The sequence below is a fragment of the Anas platyrhynchos genome, chromosome 30 (assembly GCF_047663525.1).
Source record: "Anas platyrhynchos isolate ZD024472 breed Pekin duck chromosome 30, IASCAAS_PekinDuck_T2T, whole genome shotgun sequence".
Taxonomy (NCBI): Eukaryota; Metazoa; Chordata; class Aves; order Anseriformes; family Anatidae; genus Anas; species Anas platyrhynchos.
The window spans coordinates 2,289,699-2,312,310 of NC_092616.1; the positions used below are offsets into that span (position 1 = coordinate 2,289,699).

Below are 22,612 nucleotides of genomic sequence, written 5' to 3' on the forward strand. Positions count from 1 at the left end.
AAGGGAGGTGATTGTCCCGCTCTACTCTGCGCTGGTGCGGCCTCACCTCAAGTACTGTGTGCAGTTCTGGGCACCACAGTATAAAAAGGACATGAAACTGTTGGAGAGTGTCCAGAGGAGGGCTACGAAGATGGTGAAAGGCCTGGAGGGGAAGACGTACGAGGAACGGCTGGGGGCACTGGGCCTGTTCAGCCTGGAGAAGAGGAGGCTGAGGGGAGACCTCATTGCAGTCTACAACTTCCTTGTAAGGGGGTGTTGAGAGGCAGGAGACCTTTTCTCCATTAACACCAGTGACAGGACCCGTGGGAACGGGGTTAAGCTGAGGCAGGGGAAATTTAGGTTTGACATCAGGAGGGGGTTCTTCACAGAGAGGGTGGTTGCACACTGGAACAGGTTCCCCAGGGAAGTGGTCACTGCACCGAGCCTGTCTGAATTTAAGAAGAGATTGGACTGTGCACTTAGTCACATGGTCTAAACTTTTGGGTAGACCTGTGCGGTGTCAAGAGTTGGACTTGATGATCCTTAAGGGTCCCTTCCAACTCAGGATATTCTATGATTCTATGATTCTATGTACTGAGGAAACTGACTGACTCTTCAGCAATTATGGACTGCTTCTTTTCTTCTTCTACAGATCTAGTGTATTTTATGTCATGTCAGTCAAAGCCTGGTTTTACTTCAGAGGTGACTCTTTGTTTTCACTTTGTTTTGATTTGTTATTTTTTTCTTCTTGTGGAACTGTTTTCTACAAATGTCTTTATTCATCCCTTTGTACATAAGTACCAACACATCTTGCGTGAATGTTCATGTAAATGAGGAACCAGGTTCTTTGTGTATATAAACAAAATAAATGAACTTACTGAAATCGCTTTGTTTGAGACCCACCCTGAGCTGATGAGGAACTAATGGGAACCACAAACCCCTTTCTGGCAGCAGCTGGTCGGGGCAGGCAGCCCTGGCCCCGGGGCTGCAGGAAATGCCTGAGGAGTCCCGTGGATGGCACCGAGGGGCTACAGGTCTCTCAAGGATCTGAGGAAGGCAGGGGCACTGCAGGGGACACTGACCTCTGTACGCTGGTGATATGGATGTCCACATCTGTGGGGCTGAGCCCTCTGTGCCCCCAGGAGCTGCTGTGCCCTTCAGAGGGGCTGTGGCTGTAGTGGCAGTGCCCAGAGCCCCACAGCAACCTATGGTGGGCACTACCATGGGGCCAGTGCCACTGGGCTGGGACAAAAGGCAGGGAGCTGAGCAGAGGGCAGGGAGGTGGACAGAGGGCAGGAAGGTCAAGAGCTGGCACTCAAAACCTGTCTCAGGGGAATGGCCAGCCATGCCGGTCTGTCCTGGCCCAGAGCCCTGCAGACCTGGATCCGGGCTGTCTGCAGAGGCCCCCATGGGATGTGGCTGGGAAAGGGCAGGTGCCAGGGGCTGGAGGAGGTTGCAAAGGCAGGAGGGCCATGGCAGGAGGGGACCCTGACGATGCCATTAGGATTGTAATGGGGGGAGCTTGACCAAGCCCTGAATGTGCACTGCCATGTGCAGCGCCTTGGCAGCACGGCTGTGGGACCATGTGTGGGGCAGTGGGGCTGGGACGATGCAGGGACAGGGCACTGAAAGGAGCCACAAAGGAGCTGGCAGGGGGTCTCAGCAAGGACAGGCTCCAAATCAGAAATTTATGGCGCAGATGGAGGGATGGTTTTAGCAAGGGCAGAGCTCACCTGGAAGTGATGTTACCAAGAAAAGTCAAGAGCAAACAGAAGAGTTGCTGCTGGAGCTAAGGCTCAGATTTCTCACCCAGCTCGCCCAGGGCTCGTCCTGAGCAAGGCAGCCACGAGCCCTGCCTGCCCTCCTGCCTGCCCCATGCCGGCAGGTGGCTGTAGCAGAGGGGACCCCCAGCCAGCCCCTCGATGGGGCTCTGCCAGCCCCTCGCCCTCCCCTCTGCAGTGACGTCATTGCTGCCCAGGGGGCTCTCTGATGCACGGGATGATGTCACAGTGCCTGCCGGCCAGCCCTTCTGAGGGCCAATCAGGCTGCTGCAGTGGCCATGTTCAGGTTAATTGGCAGAGGGTAGACATGGACTGGCCTCTGCTCTCAGTAGCATCTGGCTTCTTTCCGGGTAACATGAATGTGATCGCCCTCAGTGTCCAAAAGCTGCAAGTGCCAGGCAGCTGGGGACAAACACAGCCAGCTCCCCTCACCCTGCACAATGAAACACTTTGCCTCTCAGGTCTCTATGTGACTTCTGCAAGTCACTATGAGTGCAGCAGAAATGCTCAGGATTTCTGACTGCAGAGAAGACTTTTTAGGCGTGATGAGGAGGAGGAGGGTATGTAGAAAAAAAAATCCTAAGAGTCCTTTTTGCCACCCATATTCTTTTGCATTGGAACTGAAAATACTGAAAAAGCAGTATATATATAATATATCTGAAAATAAAATCCAGCTCCCCCCCGGGAAATTCCCATGTACCCACGACTTCCTTGGGAAATGCTTCCTTGACAGCCCATGGGCAAATGCTCCTGTTCCTCATGGAATATGGAACTTCATGAAATAAAGCTCAAATCATGGAGGTGAATGAATGTTTCCTTCATAGGAAGAAAATACTAGGAAGTATGGCAGAGGGAGAGTCTGAGTAATGGTATAGGTTTCACTCAGAGAAGCATGTCTTATGTCGTCACTGTGTTTTCCTTCCTGTACAGGTCCCCATACCAAGGAGGACCAAATGTCCAACAGCAGCTCCATCACTGAGTTCCTCCTCCTGCAATTTGTGGGAGCTGCAGCTCCTGCACTTCGCGCCCAGAGAGGATGTGGAGTCTCCTTTGCTGGAGATATTCAGAATCTGCCTGGATGCCATCCTGCACAATATGCTCTAGGTGATCCTGCTTGGCAGGGAGATTAGACTAAACAATCTTCAGAGGTCCCTTCCAACCTCAGCCATTCTGTGATTCTTTGATAAAAACCTCCCCCTTGCCTTCTCTTCTCCAGGCTCAACACTCCAGCTCTCTCAGCCTCTCCTCATCTGAAGACTCTCCAGTCTCTTAACGATCTTTGTGTCATTTACTGGACTTACTGCACTACATCCAGGTCTTTCATGCACAGGGAAGCCCAGAACTGGACACTGCACACTGGGTTTGGTCTCAGCAGAGGTCAGTAGAGAGGAAGGACCAACTCCCTGAATGTACTGGCAAGGTTTGTAATAATGAAGCCCAAGGTGCTGGTGGCCTTCTTTGATGTAATTCCACATGGCTGGCACGTGTCCATCTCACTGACCACCAGAAAACCCAGGTCCTTCTCTACCAAGCTGATTTCTGGCTGGTTGGCCCCAAGCAATGTCTTGGTGAATAATGTTATTCCTGCAGGAACATTTCACTTTGTTGAATTTCATGTGACAACAATTTCATGTTGAATTTCATCTTTGCCCAGTTCTCTAGCCTGCGAGGTCCCTCATAATGACAGCAAAACCATCTTGTGTGTTGGCCACTGCTCTCAGATTCATATCATCTGCCAACTTGCCCCATTGTACAAGTCATTAATAAACTTGTTAAATAATATTGGTCTAGTATTGACTCCCTGTTTGCACAGTACTGAAAGACCTCCAGCTAGAGTGTGTATATCTGGTAACTAACCTCTGAACCCAGATGTTTATCAAAATTCCAGTCCATATCATCCACACAGGATCACAACATTAAAGAATGGCTGAGGTTTGAACGGACAGGATAGGTCCCAATATTGCCCCTACAGTGTCCTGCTTGTGACTGACCTCCAACTAGACTACATGCCACAGGACTATGAGCCCAGCTGTGCAGGAACTTTCCAGTCCACCTCACTGCCTCCTCATTCTGCCTGGACTTCATCAGCTTCTCTATCAGGATCTTATGGGAAACATGAAAAACCTTTCTGAAGACAAGGCAGACAGCATCCCCTGCTCTCCCCTCATTTACCAAGGCAGTCTTTTCATTGGAGAAGGTTATCAAGTGGTTAAGTCTCAACAAACCCTTGGTGAATCCATGCTGACCACTCCTGATCACTTTGTTATCCTCCATGTGCTTGGAAATGCTTTCCAGGATTATCTGCTCTATCACCTTCCCACAATCTGAGGAAAGGCTTTCTGGCCTCTAGTTCCCTGGGACCTCTGTCTTGCCTTAGTGCAAGATAGGAGTCACATTTGCCTTCCTCAGTTGTGCTCTGGGCCTCTTTCTAAGGCTGTGCTCTGGGTTTCTGGGTATTGCTTGGAGTCTGGCACATGGAGAGCCATGGTGCTATGCAACTGTACACCCCATAAAGATTTGGCCAGCTCATAAAGAGGAAGGACGAAAGGGAAGTCCTATCAGGTGTGGACATGGGTCGACAGCAAAGAGCTAAAGGCAGGACCTATCCAACCCCTCTAAGCTTCATTGCTCTCTGCTCCATTTAGATATGGAGATGTGCAATGTGCCAATACAAGCATACCCTGGGAACACAGTTTCAATATTTAAGGGTTTGGGAAGGAATGTGTTTGGGAAAATGTGTGCAAATTTGGGTGAGAATTCATAGACAAGCCTAAAAATTCTGAAAAATAGTGCATTTCATTTGTTTTTTCTCTTGGCTTCCTTCCGTAAATCAACAGAGCTGAATAGAGGGCTTAATATAGAGCTGAAGAGTGTCTTTTATTTTTTACTGGACTGTGTCTTTTATTTTTCAATGCTGTCAATTAAGACATTACCTTTAGTGCCTGCATGTAGCTCATTCTTCGAGGAAAGCAGATGGGAATTGGTGCCAAGGGGCTGGAAAACATTCCGATGCAATGCTAGTGGAAAAATCTGAGCTTATCGCAGCTGTGTCAGTCCCGGGAGGCTGATGAGAGAAAGGGTGAGGCTGAGGAGTAGGGATGAAGACTGTGCATAGAGTGCCTGGCAGAAAAGGTCTTGATTTCCCTGCATGCTCAGAGTCCCTTAGCAAACATTCAGGATCAATACCACTTGGAGATTGTTGATATCACTTTAACTGTAGGCAGACAACTAAAGAAATAGCAGAAAGAAGAAATCCTTTCCTATAGTTTGTATTATTCTTGAAGTCTGTCCCTTTAAGGAGACTCCTGGCATCTCCCTGATGAACCCCATAAGAATTGAAGACTTGGAAGAATTATGCCCAGAGCCTTGGCTTGTGAGGGAGTTTTGCATGTACATTCGCCCTCTGCTGCCAGGTTCCTGAACTGCAGATCCTGAAAGCTTGAGCAAGACTCTCAAGAAGTAAAAGACAGAAGCAAGCCTGCAAACGTCTAAGGGTCTTGGCCAGCCCCACTGAGGGCCATCCCAGAAGAGGCCACGAGGGCAACAAGGAGACAAGGTGCCCGTCCCTGGGAGACGGTGGAGGAGGAAATCAGAGGCACTGGTTACAGGTGGAAAATCAAGTGGGGAGGTGGCTCTGAAAGCCCTTGATGTGTTCAACCAAGGGGGATGGCCAAGGCCTGAGCACATCCCCTGGGAAGGGGGATCCTGCATGTCCTGGGCTGCTTGGGGCTCTGGCAAGGGCAGTGTGATGTGGGGTGTGCAATTCCGAGTGTAGGACACTGGTAGGACACTTGCCAGGCTCTGTGGGATTGAGGAGGTAACAAGGCCCTGGGGCTGTAAGGGACCAGTGTCCTCTGGTGGGCCTTAGTGGAAGAGGCTGCAGCTGTAGCCCTGAGGTCATCTATTCCACTGGGGGGGCTCCAGCCCCAAACGGCCTGTTGTCATCCCCCTCCACAGCCTGTCCTACATTTTCCTCTACCTGTGCTTGCATCCCTGCAGACTTTTACCATACACTCACATTCTCAGTTCAGTCTGGCCTGATGACTGCCAAAGCTGTCCTAACTTCTCTCCATCCTTACTGGCTGTGGCTTGAAATACATCCCTGTGTTTTTCTGAGGATTTACCAATACCAGTGGTTTCCCCACAACTAATCAGGCTTCTTCCAAAGCCTGACCCTGTTGGTCCTCTATCAGCCAATATATCCTAGACCTATATTCGCCTGAATCATCTCTGCACTGAATCTCTACATTGCAGCCCAGAACTCCTCATCATCCTTCGGCGATGGAAAAGGCCACACTAGAGCAGGTACACCTCTGAAGAGAGTGTGGCACATGGATAAGTGTACAACACAGAAGGTATACCTGCAAGCATCCGTGACCGCTGGTAATTCCATGACACAGTAGGTAAAGCTCTGAAGGGAATAAGACTCCTGAATAAGGCTGTGATTGAACAGGTACACCTCTAAAGGACAGTGGCCGGTGGATGAGCCCAGTCTGGGGCAGGGGTGAAGGGTGGAGCTCATTACAATGTCAGATTTTGCGGCCTGGTCTGTGCTGTGGTTTAACCCAGCAGGCAGATAAGCACCACACAGCTATGTTCCACAGCAGGAAACACTCGAACCAATAGCAGAGGAGCCTCACAAGGAGCAGTGCAAGTGCAGCAGTGACCTAACCTGAGCTGGCATTGGTGCCCTGTCACTCCATGTAACGTATGTCTTCTCCTGTCCTTTGGGGTCACAACAACGGATAGAACCCAATTCATGGACTAAATGGAATCATTGAACATTTTATGGACATTTCATTAAGTAGGCCCATAGACTAAGGGAATGATATCTGTGTCTTAATTGCAGGGTGTTGATTAATGAAGACTTATTGGAAAGTCTTGAACCTGTCATTGTATATACGGTAGAGAATAAGAGGTGGATATTGTCCTGGTTACATCTTGGGTGACTTTTTAGGCTCTGAACCCAGCTCAGAGAGGTGGTTTGTTCCCCCCCAGAAGGACACTGAATGGCTAAGTCAGAAGTCCGTATGTGTGCCCTGTATAGATGAGGCTTCAGTGTGTACATTTTGTTCATGTACTGAGGCAAACCTGAGTGAGCACAAATGCCTTCAGCCTGTGTCCATTCCTCATGCCATACAGTATCTCAGATGAGTGCAGAGCAGGGCAATGCACTGCAGGGCTGAGGTGCCTCCCAGCATCTGGGAGAGGAAGCAGGAGCCAGCGGGACACCACAACCACTGCAATGCCCTGCCTTTGGGTGTGCAAGAGAAAGACTTGTGTGTTCTGGCCTGTCTCCTGCATCACCTTCCCCTGCCTTCGTGGACTGTGTCAGCAAATGTGCCAGAGGGATCGGAGAACTTTCTGGAGACTTAGAAGGACTTCAAATCTGTCTTCCAGAAGAAGAGAAAATAGGGTGGGAAGAATTAAGGCTGGTCAGCCTCACCTCAGTCCCTGGGAAGGTGATGGGGCAAGCTTTTCCACAGCCAGCTCCAGGCACTTGAAGGACAAAAACAGGATTGCTGAACCCATAGGGGAGGGGAACGAAAGGGACACTGTCTACCTGCACCTTGGCCTGTGTCTTTGTCTCCCAGAGACTCCTCATAGCCTGATTGGTGCTATGTGGACTTATCAAATGGATGAGGCTGTGGGTGGGAATTCTGCTGGACAATCTGGCCCACTTGTCATTTGTACTGCAAAGTTCTCCTGGAGGAGGAAATGTCACTGAAAGGGTAATGCTGTGGTGCCTGACATCACCTAGAAGGAGTCTGTGGTCAGCTCATACTAGTGTGTTTCAAGCAACTGCCATGGAGGGGGGGGAGACATCAGTGAAAGTAAGGAAATATCTGGATGAGAGCAAGGTGGAGAACCAAGGTGGGTGCCTACAGCCTGCAGGGAAAAGTGGGAAGGGATAGGACAGTGCAGGACAGCCTGTGGTGGAAAAAAACGAGAGCACTGGCAAGGCTGGAAGGCCCCAGCAGCACCAAGGTCTTTGTCCCCCTGGCTATGGCAGTTGTCTCTGCTACTGAGGCTCACGAAGACACATGCTGTGCTCATGACACTGAGGCCTTGTTGCCTCCTTGCAATCCAGTGGGGAGGCCAGCAGGTGTCATAGCATTGTCCTTCTCACAACATCACACACCCCACATCCCACTGCCCCAGGAAGAGCCCTGAGCCATGGGTGAGGGACAGAACCTCCCTGCCCAGGGGCTGGGGGCCAGGGCTTGGCCTTTCTGCTTCACCAAACAAACCAAGGCCTTTACTCAGCATCAGAATCTCCTGCCCAGTGCTTTTGCCTACCTGCAATCATGGCCTCCAATTGTGTGCTCTAACAAGTCCATGGGGAGGCTTTGTCAGTAATGACCCTCACTGGGGCCCATTAATACTCCTAGACACTTCAAAGTTTCCTTCTGACTTTGACTTCTCCTGCAGTTACATCATTCTCTTCTCACTACCTGAGGTCCATGGGCTCAGAACCAAATGCAGCATGGGGCTCATTACAATTCAGCCATTTTCATCCAGTCTTCCAGACTTGTACAGTTAATTAGTGAGTTTTCAAAAGTTTAGTTAAAGAGGAAGTTTTCAATGACCACTTTACAAAACAATATTTTCATATGTAAGCTTATTTAACTTAGTAGCATTCACCAGTTGACATTGATCCAAAGTGTCTCCTAAGGAGGTCTGGATGGATAGGAGATGCATTCCCTTGAAGTCCTAGACTGTATGGACATCCTTGCTGCTCAGCTCTCCATCCCCACCACTTCTCTCATCAGCCAGCGTGACTTGCATCACTTTTAATTACATCAGACTTCTCCACTGACATCTGCAGGTGGATGTTACAGCCCCTTTCCACCAGCTGCTGCCTCCTTCTCTGAGAAAAGTAGATGCAAACAGTTTTTTCTTGTTATGTATGTGTGTGTCTTTGCTATTAATACTTAACAACAAAAAAAAAAAATCAGCAAAGAAACACACGTTAAAAAAAAAAAAAGTAAAAAAAAGTCTACAGCAATGAGCCATTTCCAAGTGGAACCATGCACAGGGGATAAGTGTACAGAAAAACATCTGACTCAAATAGATGGGAAATGGTAAATGAGAAATACAGCTACAGAGTTGTCTACATGGATGACAAGAGAGGCTACCAAAGGACGGGCAAGTTGAATTCCCCTCAAGTCCCAAGAAGCAACTCGATGTATCAGAAGGATCTGAATGACCAAAGAGCAAGTGGAAGAAAACTCTGCAGAACAACAGAAACTGCACATGTCCAGATAGTCTGCTGGAAAGGTGACTTCTGATATGGTCTCTTTAATCAGACCATCTGGAAATACCTGAAAGTCCTGCCTGAGCAGCGTCATCTCCTTCTATGACCAGTGACCTGCCTGGGGGATGAGGGAAAGCCTGTTGATGTAGTCTACCTAGCCTTCAGCAAGGCCTTTGACACAGTCTCCCACAGTATTCTCCTGGAGAAGCTGGCAGCCCATGGCTTGGACAGGTACACTCTATGCTGGGTTAAAAGCTGGCTGGATGGCCAGGCCCAGAGAGTAGTGGTGAATGAAGTGAAATCCAGCTGACGAGCAATCACCAGTGGTGTTCCCCAAGGGTTGGTGTTGGAGCCCATCTTCTTTAATATGTTTATGGATTATTTGGATGTGGGAATTGAGTGCACCCTCAGTAAGTTTGCAGGTGACACCAAGTTGGGGGGAAGCGTCAAACTGCCAGAGGGTAGGAAGGCCCAGTAGAGGGACCTGGACAGGTTGGATCAATGGGCAGAGGCCAGTGGGATGAGGTTCACCATGGCTAAGTGCCAGATCTTGCCCTTTGCTCACAATAACTCCAATGCAAGGCTACAGGCTTGGGGCAGAGTGGCTCAAAAGCTGTGCAGAGGAAAGGGATCTGGAGGTGTGGTCAAAGTTTGCCTGAACATGAGCTGGCAGTGTGCCAAGGTAGCCAAAAAGGCCAACAGCGTCCTGGCTTGTATCAGTAGTGTAGCCAGCAGGACCAGGGAGATGTTCATCCCCCTATACTCTCCTCTGGTGAGGCCGTACCTCATGTACTCTGTTTAGTTTTGGGCCCCTCATTTCCAGAAGGACATCCAGGTGCTGGAGCGTGTCCAGAGAAAGTCTACAAACCTGGTGAAGGGCCTGGAAAGCAAGTGCTATGAGGAGCAGCTGAGGGAACTGAGGTTGTTTAGTCTGGTGAAGAGGAGGCTCAGAGGAGACCTTGTTGCTCTCTACAGCTAACTGAAAGGAAGTGATGGGGAGCTGAGTGTTGGCCTCTTCTTACAGGAAACTAGTGATAGGACTAGAGGGAAGGGCCTCACATTTCACTGGGGCTGGGGATTAGATTAGAAATTAGGAGACATTTCTTCTCAGAAAGAGTAGTCAGGCATTGGGATGGGTTGCCCAGGGAAGTGGTGGAGTCACTGTCCCTGGGGGTGTTTAAGGAAAAGCTGGACATGGTGCTTAGGAACACGGTTTAGTGGGTGACATTGGCAGTAGGGCATCAGTTAGACCAGCTGATCTTGGAGGCATTTTCCAACCTTGACTTATGATTCTATGATTCTCAGATGGGGAAGATGAAATGCGGTGCTCAAGAGACAGAGTTCTGGCAATGCGACTACAGAGGAAGATCAGTATTTTTTCTCATGCTGTAATAATCATCATATGATCATTTTGATTTCATGGGGCACGTCAAATATTGTATTAGAAGTGTTCGATCATTTCAGCTAATTGAAGTGAAATTTTTGAAATTCTTAAAAAATATGTAGGCAATCTTCAGGCTTACACCAATAAAATGACAATTTTCTGTTGTGCATGGAGCCCTGATGTCACAAAACCCTCGCTGCCCAACCCTTGCTGATGGGCAGAGGAGCAGGGGCACCTTACAGAGGAGTTGTGGTTGAGGAGCCAGGGTGGGCATCCCTTGTCCTGAGCTGAGGGCCAGCAGCATGAAGGGTTCCTGGAGAGTGACCATTACTTCCACCCTTACTGCCATGTTCTCAGGGCTCCTGCAGCTCTCCTCGAAAGGTAAGGATGTTGGGAGCTGCTTCTCAAGGGGTGACAAAGGGGCTGTCAGCTGTCCAAAGGTGCAAGTCCTGGGCTGTGGGGCAGGCTGGTCAGGGCTGGTGGCTGCTGTGGGAGCCCAGCCTGAGAGTCCCGCTGGGCTTAGGGAACAATGCGGCAGTCAGGACTCCTGGGTCGTCATGCTAGGGCTGTCCTGAGCCCTAGGGCTTGTCTGGGCATGGCTCAATGTGTCCTCATGATGGGGGACAAATGAGGGCCATGTTTCCCTGGGAGCTGGTGCATCTTTGGGATCTGGATCTTGGTGGAAAGTTGTCTAGTCTCAGAGACTGTTGTGGCCTGCAGCTCCCACAGGCCTCTCAGGAGTGTGCCAGAAACCCTTCCCCTTGTACTGCTCTCCTTCAGGGGAACTCTGTTCCTTGGGTGACGAGACACTGGAAAGCAGCCCTGCAGAGAGGGATCTGGGGGTTTTGGTTGATAGCAAGATGAATATGAGCCAGAAGTGTGCCCTGGCAGCCAGGAGGGCCAACCATATCCTGGGGTGCATCAAGCATGGCATTGCTAGTCAGTTGAGGGAGATGATTGTCCCGCTCTACCTTGCACGGCTGGGGCCTCACCTTGAGTAGTGGAGGGGAAGTGGTGGAGTCACCATCCCTGGAAGTCTTTAAAAGACGTTTAGATGTAGAGCTTAGGGATATGGTTTAGTGGGGACTGTTAGTGTTAGGTTAGAGGTTGGACTCGATGATCTTGAGGTCTCTTCCAACCTAGAAATTCTGTGATTCTGTGATTCTGTGATCCTTATGAGTCCTGCCCAGCTTGGGATATACTATGATTCTATGATTTTTGCACCAACTCCCACCTCTCTTCCTCAGACATCTGGCTGCACATAGTTTTTTGTTGTTATTTATGTGTGTGGGTGTCTTTTTCTTTTAATATTTACAAAAAATGTATATTAAAAATAAACAAACACCAACAAAAATAAAAGAAGCAACCAAACAAAAACCACAGTCCACAACTGTGAGTCAACTCTAACTTGCCTCCAATGAGGTGCACCATCCACAAGGGATGACTGTACAAGAAATTTTTGACACAGATATAAGAAATGGTAAAAGAGAAATATAGAATTGGCTACAGGGATGATGAAAGGGACTACTGAAATACAGGCAAGCTCAACCTCCCCAAACTCCCTAGAAGCGACTGTGTATATGAGAAGTATCTGAATGACCAAAGAGCAAGAGCAAGTGGAGGGCAACTCTGCAGAAGAGCAGAAAATGCACGTGCACACACTCTGCTGGAAAGGGGATTTCCAGCATGGTCTGTTTCGTAAGGCCAGGTGGAAATACCTCAAATACTGAGGAGATGAAGTGCAGTGCATAGGAGAAATTCTGGCAATGCAAATACAGGGGAAAATATATATACATACATACATACATACATACATACATATATATATATATATATACATATTTGTATTATCTGCCTTTCTTGATGGGAATATTCACATCTTTCTGTCTGTATAGTGAAATATCACAGAATCACAGAATCACAGAATTTCTAGGTTGGAAGACACCTCAAGATCATCGTGTCCAACCTCTGACCTAACACTAACAAGTCCTCCACTAAACCATATCACTAAGTTCAACATCTAAATGTCTTTTAAAGACTTCCAGGGATGGTGACTTTACCACCTCCCTGGGCAGCCTGTTCCAGTGTCTAACAACCCTTTCGCTAAAGTAGTTCTTCCTAACATCTAACCTAAAACTCCCCTGGCGCAACTTAAGCCCATTCCCCCTCGTCCTGTCACCAGGCACGTGGGAGAACAGGCCAACCCCCACCTCACTACAGCCTCCTTTAAGGTATCTGTAGAGAGCGATAAGGTCACCCCTGAGCCTCCTTTTTCTCCAGGCTGAATAAGCCCAGCTCCTTCAGCCGCTCCTCGTAGGACTTGTTCTCCAGGCCCCTCACCAGCTTCGTCGCCCTTCTCTGGACCCGCTCAAGCACTTCGATGTCCTTCTTGCAGCGAGGGGCCCAAAACTGAACACAGTACTCGAGGTGCGGCCTCACCAGAGCCGAGTACAGGGGGACGATCACCTCCCTAGCCCTGCTGGTCACAGTGTTTCTGGTACAAGCCAGGATGCCGTTGGCCTTCTTGGCCACCTGAGCACACTGCTGGCTCATATTCAGCCGACTGTCCACCATCACTCCCAGGTCCTTCTCTGCCTGGCAGCTCTCCAATGCGCATAGCTTGGTGTCATCTGCAAACTTACTGAGGGTGCACTCAATGCCCTCGTCCAGATCATCGATGAACATATTAAAGAGGACCGGCCCCAGCACCGAGCCCTGGGGGCCACCACTAGTGACTGGCCTCCAACTGGACTTGACTCCATTTACCATGACTCTTTGGGCCCGGCTATCCAGCCAGTTTCTAACCCAATGAAGCGTGCGCCAGTCCAAGCCAAGAGCAGCCAGTTTCTTGAGGAGAATGCTGTGGGAGACGGTGTCAAATGCCTTGCTGAAGTCAAGGTAGACCACATCCACAGCCTTTCCCTCATCCACCAGGTGCGTCACTTTGTCATAGAAGGAGATCAGGTTCGTCAAGCAGGATCTGCCTTCCATAAACCCATGCTGGCTGGGCCTGATCGCCTGCTTGCCCCGCAAGTGCTGCATGATGACTCTCAAGAGGATCTGCTCCATGAGCTTCTCTGGTACTGAGGTCAAACTGACAGGCCTGTAGTTTCCTGGGTCAGCCCTCCGGCCCTTCTCATGTGATGGGCGTCACATTTGTTAGCCGCCAGTCAGCTGGGACCTCCCCCTATAGCCAGGACTGCTGATAAATGATGGATAGGGGCTTGGCCAGCTCCTCTGCCAGTTCTCTCAGTACCCTTGGGTGGATCCCATCCGGCCCCATCGATTTGTGCACATCCAAGTGCCGTAGCAGGTCACCAACCAGTTCTTTGTGGATATATTTGTATAGCTACAGCTGTAACTACAGCTGTATGTGCAAGTAAAGGTAAATTTATATACAGAGTTACATGTGTACACACAGATAACTGGGAGAGAGACGGGCGAGTGGCTGGGATTCTAGGATTTTACATCACCTGAACTATCAGGAAACCAACCCAGCAGTGCTGGGAGCTGGGGAGAGGGGAGAGGTGGAGGAAGGTCCCAGTGACACGGCTGGGAGGTGGGTTGTGATGCCATTCCTACTGCAGTGACCTGACTGCCTGGTGGCAGGCAGGCAGACACAGCGATGTCATCGAGTGCATCACAAACCCCATGGGACACGGGGCAGCTCAGGCAGGGGACAGCTCTGTCCACCATGGCTGGGCTGCTGCTGCTGAAGTCACCTCCTCACAACACTGTGATGGGCCAGGAGCAGGCAGGACTCAGGAGGCCATCAAGAGCAGCAGCTGTGGAAGCTGCAGGCAGATGCCTGGGCCCTGGGGAGGGCTGCCCTGCAGTGATGCCAGCTGGACATGGGGTGGGAGCCTGTGTGACTAGGCATGGGAAAGTGCTGGATATGACAGAGCACAGTGTGAGAAGGGAGAGAGTACAGGCAGGGCTGTGAGGGACAGCAGCCTCTCATATGCCCTTGGTGGGCAGAGATGTGAGCAATGGCCAAACGGCTATTCCAGACTTTCCCAGCTTCCCCCCAATTCTCCCACTTCCCTATCCCCTGGCCACCTCCCTGCCCTCATCCCAGCCCAGCACAGCAGCCCAGGCTGGGGTGACCCCAAGACAGTGCCCACAGCAGGTTGCTGCAGGGCTCTGGGCACTGCCACCACAGCCACAGCCCCTCTAAAGGGCACAGCAGCTCCTGGGAGCACAGAGGGCTCAGCACCACAGAGGGGAACATCCGAGGCAGAAGCATACAGAGGTCAGTGTCCCCTGCTGTGTCCCCTGCTCTCTTCAGCAGCTGATCCTCAGAGGCCTGCAGCCCCTCCGTGCCATCCCTGGGGTTTCTTAGGCAGCTCCTGCTGCGCCAGGGCCAGGGCAGCCAGGCCCGGGCTGCTGCAGCCAGAAAGGGTTTGCCAGTCCCATTACTTCCTGATCAACTGAGAGTGGGTCTCAGACAAAGAAGTTGTGGCTTCATCTATTTTGTTTAAATACACAGAGAGTCTGGCTCCTCATTTATGCAAAGCCTCAGGGTCACAAAAGATATGTTGGTACAAGGGGATGAAGAACAGCATTTCTTTGTGGAAAACAATATCACAAGGGGAAATTAAAAACAAAACAAATTAAATCCATCCAGAAGTTAAGACAGCTTGCCCAGTTCATTACATAAACTGCAATTTACCTGAAAAAGAAAAGAAGCAGTTTATAGCTGCAAAAAGGTCCAGTCAGTTTCCTCAGCACATCCTTAAATATCTCCATGACATCACTTTCCTAATGGCATTCATGAGCTCCTGGTTCCTCATGCTGTAGATGAGGGGGTTCACTGCTGGGGGTATCACCGAGTACAGGACAGTCATCACCAGGTTCAGGGATGGTGAGGAGATGGAGGGGGGCTTCAGGTAGGCAAACATGCCTGTGCTGAGAAACAGGGAGACTATGACCAGGTGAGGGAGGCATGTGGAAAAGGCTTTGTGCCGGCCTTGCTTAGAGGGCATTCTCAGCACAGCCCTGAGGATCTGCACATAGGAGAAAAGAATGAAAACAAAACACCCTAAAAACAGAAAACCACTAAATGTGAGAAGCCCAATATCCCTGAGGTAGGAGTCTGTGCAGGAGAGCTTGAGGATGGAGGGGATTTCACAGAAGAACTGGTCCACAGCATTGCCTTGGCAGAGGGGCAGGGAAAATGTATTGGCAGTGTGCAACAGAGCATAAAGAACCCCACTGCCCCAGGCAGCTGCTGCCATCTGGGCACAAGCTCTGCTCCCCAGGAGGCTCCCGTAGTGCAGGGGCTTGCAGATGGCAATGTAGCGGTCATAGGACATGACAGTGAGAAGAAAAAACTCTGCTGATATCAAGAAAAGAAACAGAAAGACCTGTGCAGCACATCCTGAGTAGGAAATGGTCCTGGTATCATGAAGGGAATTGGCCATGGCTTTGGGGAGAGTGGTGGAGATGCAGCCCAGGTCGAGGAGGGCGAGGTTGAGGAGGAAGAAGTACATGGGGGTGTGGAGGTGGTGGTCGCAGGCTATAGCAGTGAGGATGAGGCCGTTGCCCAGGAGGGCTGCCAGGTAGATGCCCAGGAAGAGCACGAAGTGCAGGAGCTGCAGCTCCCTTGTGTCTGCAAATGGCAGGAGGAGGAACTTGGTGCTGGAGCTGCTGTTGGTCATCTGATGCCTCTTGGACTCAGGGTCTATCGAAAGACCAAGGGACATGAACTTGGTACCTATGAAAGGTCTTAACATGTTCTGAAATCCATAGTTTAGTGCACATTCAATACACCTGTAAGACAGTGGGGTCTGTTTATCATCCTCCAGCAAAATTGTAAGAAACAAAGTTGTGTTTTTGCAGTAGTGAATTACTTTTCTGTATTCCAAGGTAGTTGTGTAGTCATAATAAGGAGGAATGCTAAGTAGAGAAGTGGACAGTAGAAGGCCTCACTGTTCCAAAATACGGTAGAAGCTTGAGAAAAAACAGGATGAGCAGTGATAGAACAGTAAAACAAAGATCACAAGTTCTCAAAACATAAGAAAGGAGAAATTAAAGGGTTGAAAAAAAGGAAAATTGTACATATATGGTATAGAGGATCGTCAAGTAGCTTGTGGACCTGTAGTACTCAGCCAATGAAGAAACAGGGGAGATGATCAGGGATCAAGGAATAGGGAATAAAAGGTTAGGATTTGTTTAGTAAAATATGCTCCTAATTGACAAGATGCCCGCCATTGCAATCCAGAATAAAACAGCTTCACAAAAGATCCTGTCTGAAGAAAGTTATTTGAGATGTTTCTCAGAGAATAACCCAGGGACAGCACTGGCTGTCCTTAAAACAGAGTGACCTGAACAAAGCTAGCTCATTTCCCAGCCCTACGCACCACAGTGTCCAAAGCCATTTTGGCTAGAACAGATGGTCACTTTGCTCCCAGGGATGCACCTTCACAGCAGGACTCAGTATTCTGGTGTTTGAGATTTTGGCTTTACTCCCACTGCCAAGAGAGTATGGGGGGAATACTAAGGGCAGGATGGATGGGAGGGGAAACACAGAGAAATGCCCCAGTGTTCCAGCTTTTGGAGGCAAGAATGGGAGTGAGAGATGGGCACCTGGGGGTTCTCTTCCTCTGAGGGTCCTGCTGCTAAGGGACAACACAGTCAGAAACCCAATGATTTGGGGGCAGAGGCTCTGCTGGATTTGAGCAGAGACCACGCAGTTGCTCTGGGTAAGTCATCTGCACTACGTGGATGTAAGGAAGGTGCCGAAATCTCCCCTACCATGAAATTCCTGAGAGCAGCTACCTCTCACTCCCAGCCCATGGCTGTGCTGCCTGCAGCTGTCCCTGCCTGCAGCTGGGTCTCTGTCCCCACGCCTCCTGCCTGCAGCTCACAGCCCCCATCCCACCCGCTGGGTGCTCAGCTCTGCCCTGCAGACACCTCCTGGCAACAGGGCTCTGCCCAGGGGCAGCTCGCTGGGGGCACGTCCTAGAGCTCAGGTCACACAGACCCTGCTGACACTGCACGGGTAGTGGTGGAGTTTTCTATGGGCTGAGGCACAGGAAAGGGATTTCTTGAAGTCCTTGTAGTGCGCCTCATGGAGTCTTAGTACTGTTAGACTTCTCTTTGACATAACAGCATTGATTTCTATTCCCACTAAGACAAACAAACAAACAAAAGAATGCAGAAACTCAGCAGAAATGCTGAGCCTGAAGCAGCTAACTCCTACCTTAACTTTCCTCTTGCAAAGTCCCCTTGGATACACCCTAGCTGTGCTGTGGAGCTGTGAGCAGGCTGCCCCAGGTAACAGCCTCCCACCAGCAGCAGGACCCTGCCCTGCCGGGGGGGCTCCTTCCACCCACAGCTTCTCCCCGCAGCGCCCTGGGCAGCTCCCCGGGCAGGCTGAGTGCTGAGCCTGGCAGGCGGCAGAGGCCCTGCCCCGGCACACAGCCCCTGGGCCACAGCAGGGACCCTGCTCTGCACCACAGCCCTGGACACCCCTGCCTGCACCCCCAGCTTCTCCTGCCTCCACGAACTGCGGCTGCATTGCCCTCCAGCCAGAGACTTACTGGCTGCAGGGCTGGGAAGTCTTCTCCCGCAGGGAGCTCTGGGCATGCTGCCACTTCTGCCTGCCTTTAAGCACTGTGTCTCTGCAGGCAGTGCCCCCAACCCTGCTGCGCTGTGCAGAGGAGCTGCTCCTGGGCAGAGCTGTCTCTGTGCAGCGCTGCCCGCTTGCCAGGAGCTCCCCTTGGGCCCAGGAGCCCGGCCCAGCTCAGCAGCAGAGGCCCAGCCCAAGGCCTCCCTTGCTTTGCCCTCCACCAGACTCCCTGCACATGGCCCTGGGGCTGCAGGGGAACCTGCTGGGAAACAGCCTGAAGGGATCCCTGGGCTTCCCTCCCTCCCCTGAGCACACACATTTCTCACCAGCAGTGTTGTTTCTCCTAGCAGAGGATGAATTAGCTGTAACAATAACTTCTTTATGCCCCAGTATCAGTTTGGACATGAAGTCATGGTGGGGGATATTTCTTCCTCCTTGTGGCTACTTCCAACCTTCCAGGATGCACCAGAAGGGACAAGAGAATACATATCCGGGCCTTCTTTCTGTCTGGGTCCTCCTGGGTATGTAGGCAGAGGGGATCCCACAGTCAGCATGCCAACCAGGTGCCTTCTGCTGGCCTAGCAGGGCCACTGGCAGATGTCAGCCCAAAGGCACAGATCCCAGGGAAAAGTCAAGGGTGACCTGTCAGCTACTTCAGGCAGAAGTGACCTCACAGTCCCTTTCCGTGACACATTACTGCTGCTGCCCTATCAACTGCAGGGACAGAAGTGACCTCACAGTCACTGCCACAGTCACATTGCTCCTGCTGGGGCAGGAGATCCTGAGGCAGAGCTGAGCTGATCAGAGCATTCCCACCCATCTCCTCTTTGTGGCCCACAAGCTGATCAGATCCATGGCCCCTCGCATTCATCTTTGAATGCCATGTGACTGCACAGCAACCTCACGGTTCCTGCCCTGACCCAAGGGGCCAGGCACCTCAAGTTAAGGGTTGGGAGAGGGGTTGAAGGAATGGAGAGGGGCACAGGAATAGGGGCTTTGGGTGTTAGGTGTTCGTGTATGGGATTAGGGACTAGAGCTCACCTTTCTGGGTTAAAGATTAAGCAAAGGTTTAGTGGGAGGGTTTGGTCTTTTGCTTGTGGTGGCAGGTCTGTGTTTTTTTAGGTATGGGCAAGTATTTTGGTTTAGGGTTTTGTTTAAGGCTGTCAGGAAGTTGTGTAGAGTTAAGCAGAGCATTTTACTGCTAATATTAAGGGCAGGGATCAGGGTTATCAAGAGAGTAAAGGTAAGGACAATGGTCTATTGGCTGAGTTTGGGCTTCAGGGGATACTTTGAGGTCAGGCATTAGAGCAGTGGATTCCTGTCATGGTGTGGAGTAGCATTTAGGTTTAGGGAGTAATGTCACTGCTAGAAATAGGGAAAGGGTTTATGTGACTGTTTTTAGTTAGTGTTACAGCAGAAACACTACCTGAACCTTCTAACATCTCTGAAACTATTTCTTTTTGCTGGCCAAGCTCCTCTTCCCTCTCCCATATCTCACATCTCTCCTGGCCAGGATTCCTCTGATTTCCCCATATCAGTCATCTCCTTAGGGGCAGTTTTCTGATGGCTTTCATGATCTCGGAGTCTCTGTCTCACCTCTGTTGGCTTCTCCATTCCTGAGACAGACACGGCACCTAAGCCAGGATGGAAAAGGACACAAAGGTCTGTAGGAGCACCCTGCACAATGTGCCCAGCATCTCTGCACCACACTGAAATGGTGCTTCCTGCCTACAACTTTTGGATCTAGAATGGCTGCTATGGATCCAGGGTAGCTTTTCCCAGGCCCTCATACATGTTTCAGTTTGTTATGGGCGTCTTGGAGGCAGTGGCAGTTTCTTTATAGAAAACTGAAAGCAACCCTGAAGGATGGCTTTAGGTAAAAGCTGAAACCTCGGATGTGAACACCCCTCTTCCTCTATGGGGTTTACCAGGCCCTTGGGAAGATAGGCTCTCACAAACTACGTGCAAAGCAGGTGCCTTCTGCTTGCCTTTCAGGTGCATTCGCAGATGTGAGCCTAAAGGCACAGATCCCAGCCAGGAGTCAAGGGATGACCCGTTGGCTACTTCAGAAAGTAGTTAGCTCACAGCAGTTTAACAGCCATTCACTTCCTGCTGGACTTAGAGTTTCCGAGGCACCACTGTCCTCATAATACCTCACCTACATAACACCTCCTTTTTGTCCCAGGACCTGTCCAGGTAGAAGTGAGCTGGTTGTGATCCTTCCGGCCCATGGCACTGCTGCTGGACTCCCAGCCTCTCTGACGCACAGGAGCCAGTTCCGTGCCAGTCCTGGGCGGTGCCAGGGCAGGAGGGACCTTGCAGGCAGTGTCCAAGCCCTGTGCCTGTTGGTGGTCTCTCAACTCCTTGCACAAAGTGAAGATCACACTGGCGTCCAGAAGCCATGTGCCTGCAGCTGGCCTAGAATACACTCAGGGGAAGTACCCACCCAGCCCCATCTCGTGCCCATCCCGTGCCCATCCCCACCCCCAGCCCCAGCCCCAGATCCATCCCCAGCTGACGATGTTGCTTTTCAAAGCGAGGGGGTTGTGGTGCCTGGGGAACAGAGGCACTCTGCAGAACCAAGCTGGGCAGGCTGGGAGGCAGACCCAGCTCATTGGGTCTCTGCCATTGCCCCAGGGCTGCAAGAAATTACTCGCCAGACTCCTTTGCTGGGCTGCTGTATGCCGTGGGGCTGCAGAGCTGTCCTCTGCCAGCTCACACCAGATTTACCACTTGAGCTCTGGTCAGTCCACCTGGAACAGCCTCACACTCTGTGATTGTCTCCCAGGCTCATATTGCCCCTGCAGATCACCTGGGCCCTCCTGGAGTCCATTCTGGGACTCCGCTTTCGCTACACCAAGCCCATGTGGAAAGCAGTAAAGCACGGAGCCTCTTTGGAGTTTCTTCCTTGGGCTTGTTCTTGACAGCAGCTTTGCAAGAAGGCCTCAGCCTTCAGGCAGTGCCCCGAGGAGATCCCCTCTTAGGCAGGAAGTGCTGCAGTGGAGGCCAGCTCTGCCACTGCTGTGCCCACCACCTGTCCCTGCCTGCAGTCCCAGCTCAGCCACACAGCACCACTGGCACCAAACTACAGGAGCAGCCACGCCTGACCCCCCAGGCAGTGCCCGGCAGGAGAGGGTGGCAGTGGCAAGAGAGCAGCTCTGCATGCACCAAGCACTGGTGCTCCCAGGCCGTGCTGCTGGGATGGGACTCTTTTCCTCTGCACACAGGCACTGTCCCTGCAGAGCCAGACCAGGTCTCAGAGGAAGGACGCCAGACAAAGAAGGCAGTGCAGGCTCCTTTATTTTGTTTCAATTCACAGAGAGCCCGGCTCCTCGTGTATAGAGTCTTTGAGCCACACTTGACAAGTAGACACTGAAATGGAAATGTCATGAACTATATTATTTTAATGGGCAAAATAAGCCAAATTAAAACTATGAAAAACCTCTAATAAAAATGCGTCCAAGCACACAAACAAACAAAAGGATATTGCCTACAGGAGTAGTAATTCACATTATGAGTCAGATGCAGAAGCAGATTGGAAATATACCGTGTCTTAAACACATCCAGTCAACAATTTCCACAGGGCAGTCTTGAGGTCCTTGTTCCTCATGCTGTAGATGAGGGGGTTCAGTGCTGGAGGCACCACCGAGTACAGAACTGTTACCACCAGGTCCAGGGATGGGGAGGAGATAGAGGGGTGCTTTAAGTAGGCAAATAAGGCAGTGCTGATAGACAGAGAGACCACAGTCAGGTGAGGGAGGCACATGGAAAAGGCTTTGTGCTATCCCTGCTCAGAGGGGATCCTCAGCACCGCCCTGAAGATCTGCACGTAGGAAATAACAATGAAAAGAAAACAACCAAACAGACACTAAAAACAAGTGCCCCAACTTCCCTGAGGTAGTCATCTGGGCAGGAGAGCTTGAGGATCTGGGGGATTTCACAGAAGAACTGGTCCAAAGCATTGTCATGACAGAGGGGCAGGGAAACTGTATTGGCAGTGTGCAGGACAGCATTGAGAATGTCACTGCCCCAGGCAGCTGCTGCCATCTGGTGCTCCCTTTACCTTTACTTGCACATATAGCTGTAGTTACAGCTGGGGCTATACATATATATTTCACTATACAGATAGAAAATGTGAATATTTTCACCAGGAAAGGCAGATAGTACAGGTACGATTGGAGGAAATTTAGCTATTCAAAGATGGAGCATTTCAGGGAACAATTTTAACTCTGTTTTTGTTTTGTTTTGTTTTGTTTTGTTTTTCTGCTCTAACAGGCAGGAGAGGTCGACACATCACAGATTTTCTCTGTTCCAGGAGTGAGGGGTGGCATGAACAGTCCTGGGCAAGTGTTATAAATGAGGTCTCAACTCAATCTGAATTTTGTAATATTTATAAAACAAATATTTCTAAAAGGTATAAAAGGCAAGTAAACAGCGCTGGCTGTGTGGGGTGTCTACACTCCACCAACACGCACACACAAACATCAAACATTCTAAATATACAGAACATTGCTTTACATACTAAACATAAGTATCCCTATACATACGTACAATCAGGAAAGGTAACAAACAATCCTCTAAGTTCCATAACTTACTAAAATCGAGTACGCCTATACATATTCACGATCGCAAAAGGT

At 50.5% G+C, this 22,612-nt stretch overlaps 2 protein-coding genes across 2 annotated transcripts in view; both read right to left on the bottom strand.

Annotated features, from left to right (window-relative positions):
• The window catches only part of LOC113841163 (uncharacterized), a 249,639-nt gene that overhangs the window by 80,671 nt on the left and 146,356 nt on the right, over positions 1–22,612 (bottom strand). The window lies entirely within an intron of this gene.
• Positions 15,127–16,062, bottom strand: LOC139999786 (olfactory receptor 14C36-like). The gene has a single exon (XM_072029409.1). The coding sequence runs from the start codon at positions 16,060–16,062 to the stop codon at positions 15,127–15,129; it is 936 nt and encodes a 311-aa protein (XP_071885510.1).

What these genes read in the sequence shown, in the direction of transcription:
- LOC139999786 (XM_072029409.1), bottom strand. Translation starts at nt 16,062, where the DNA reads ATGACCAACAGCAGCTCCAGCACCAAGTTCCTCCTCCTGCCATTTGCA.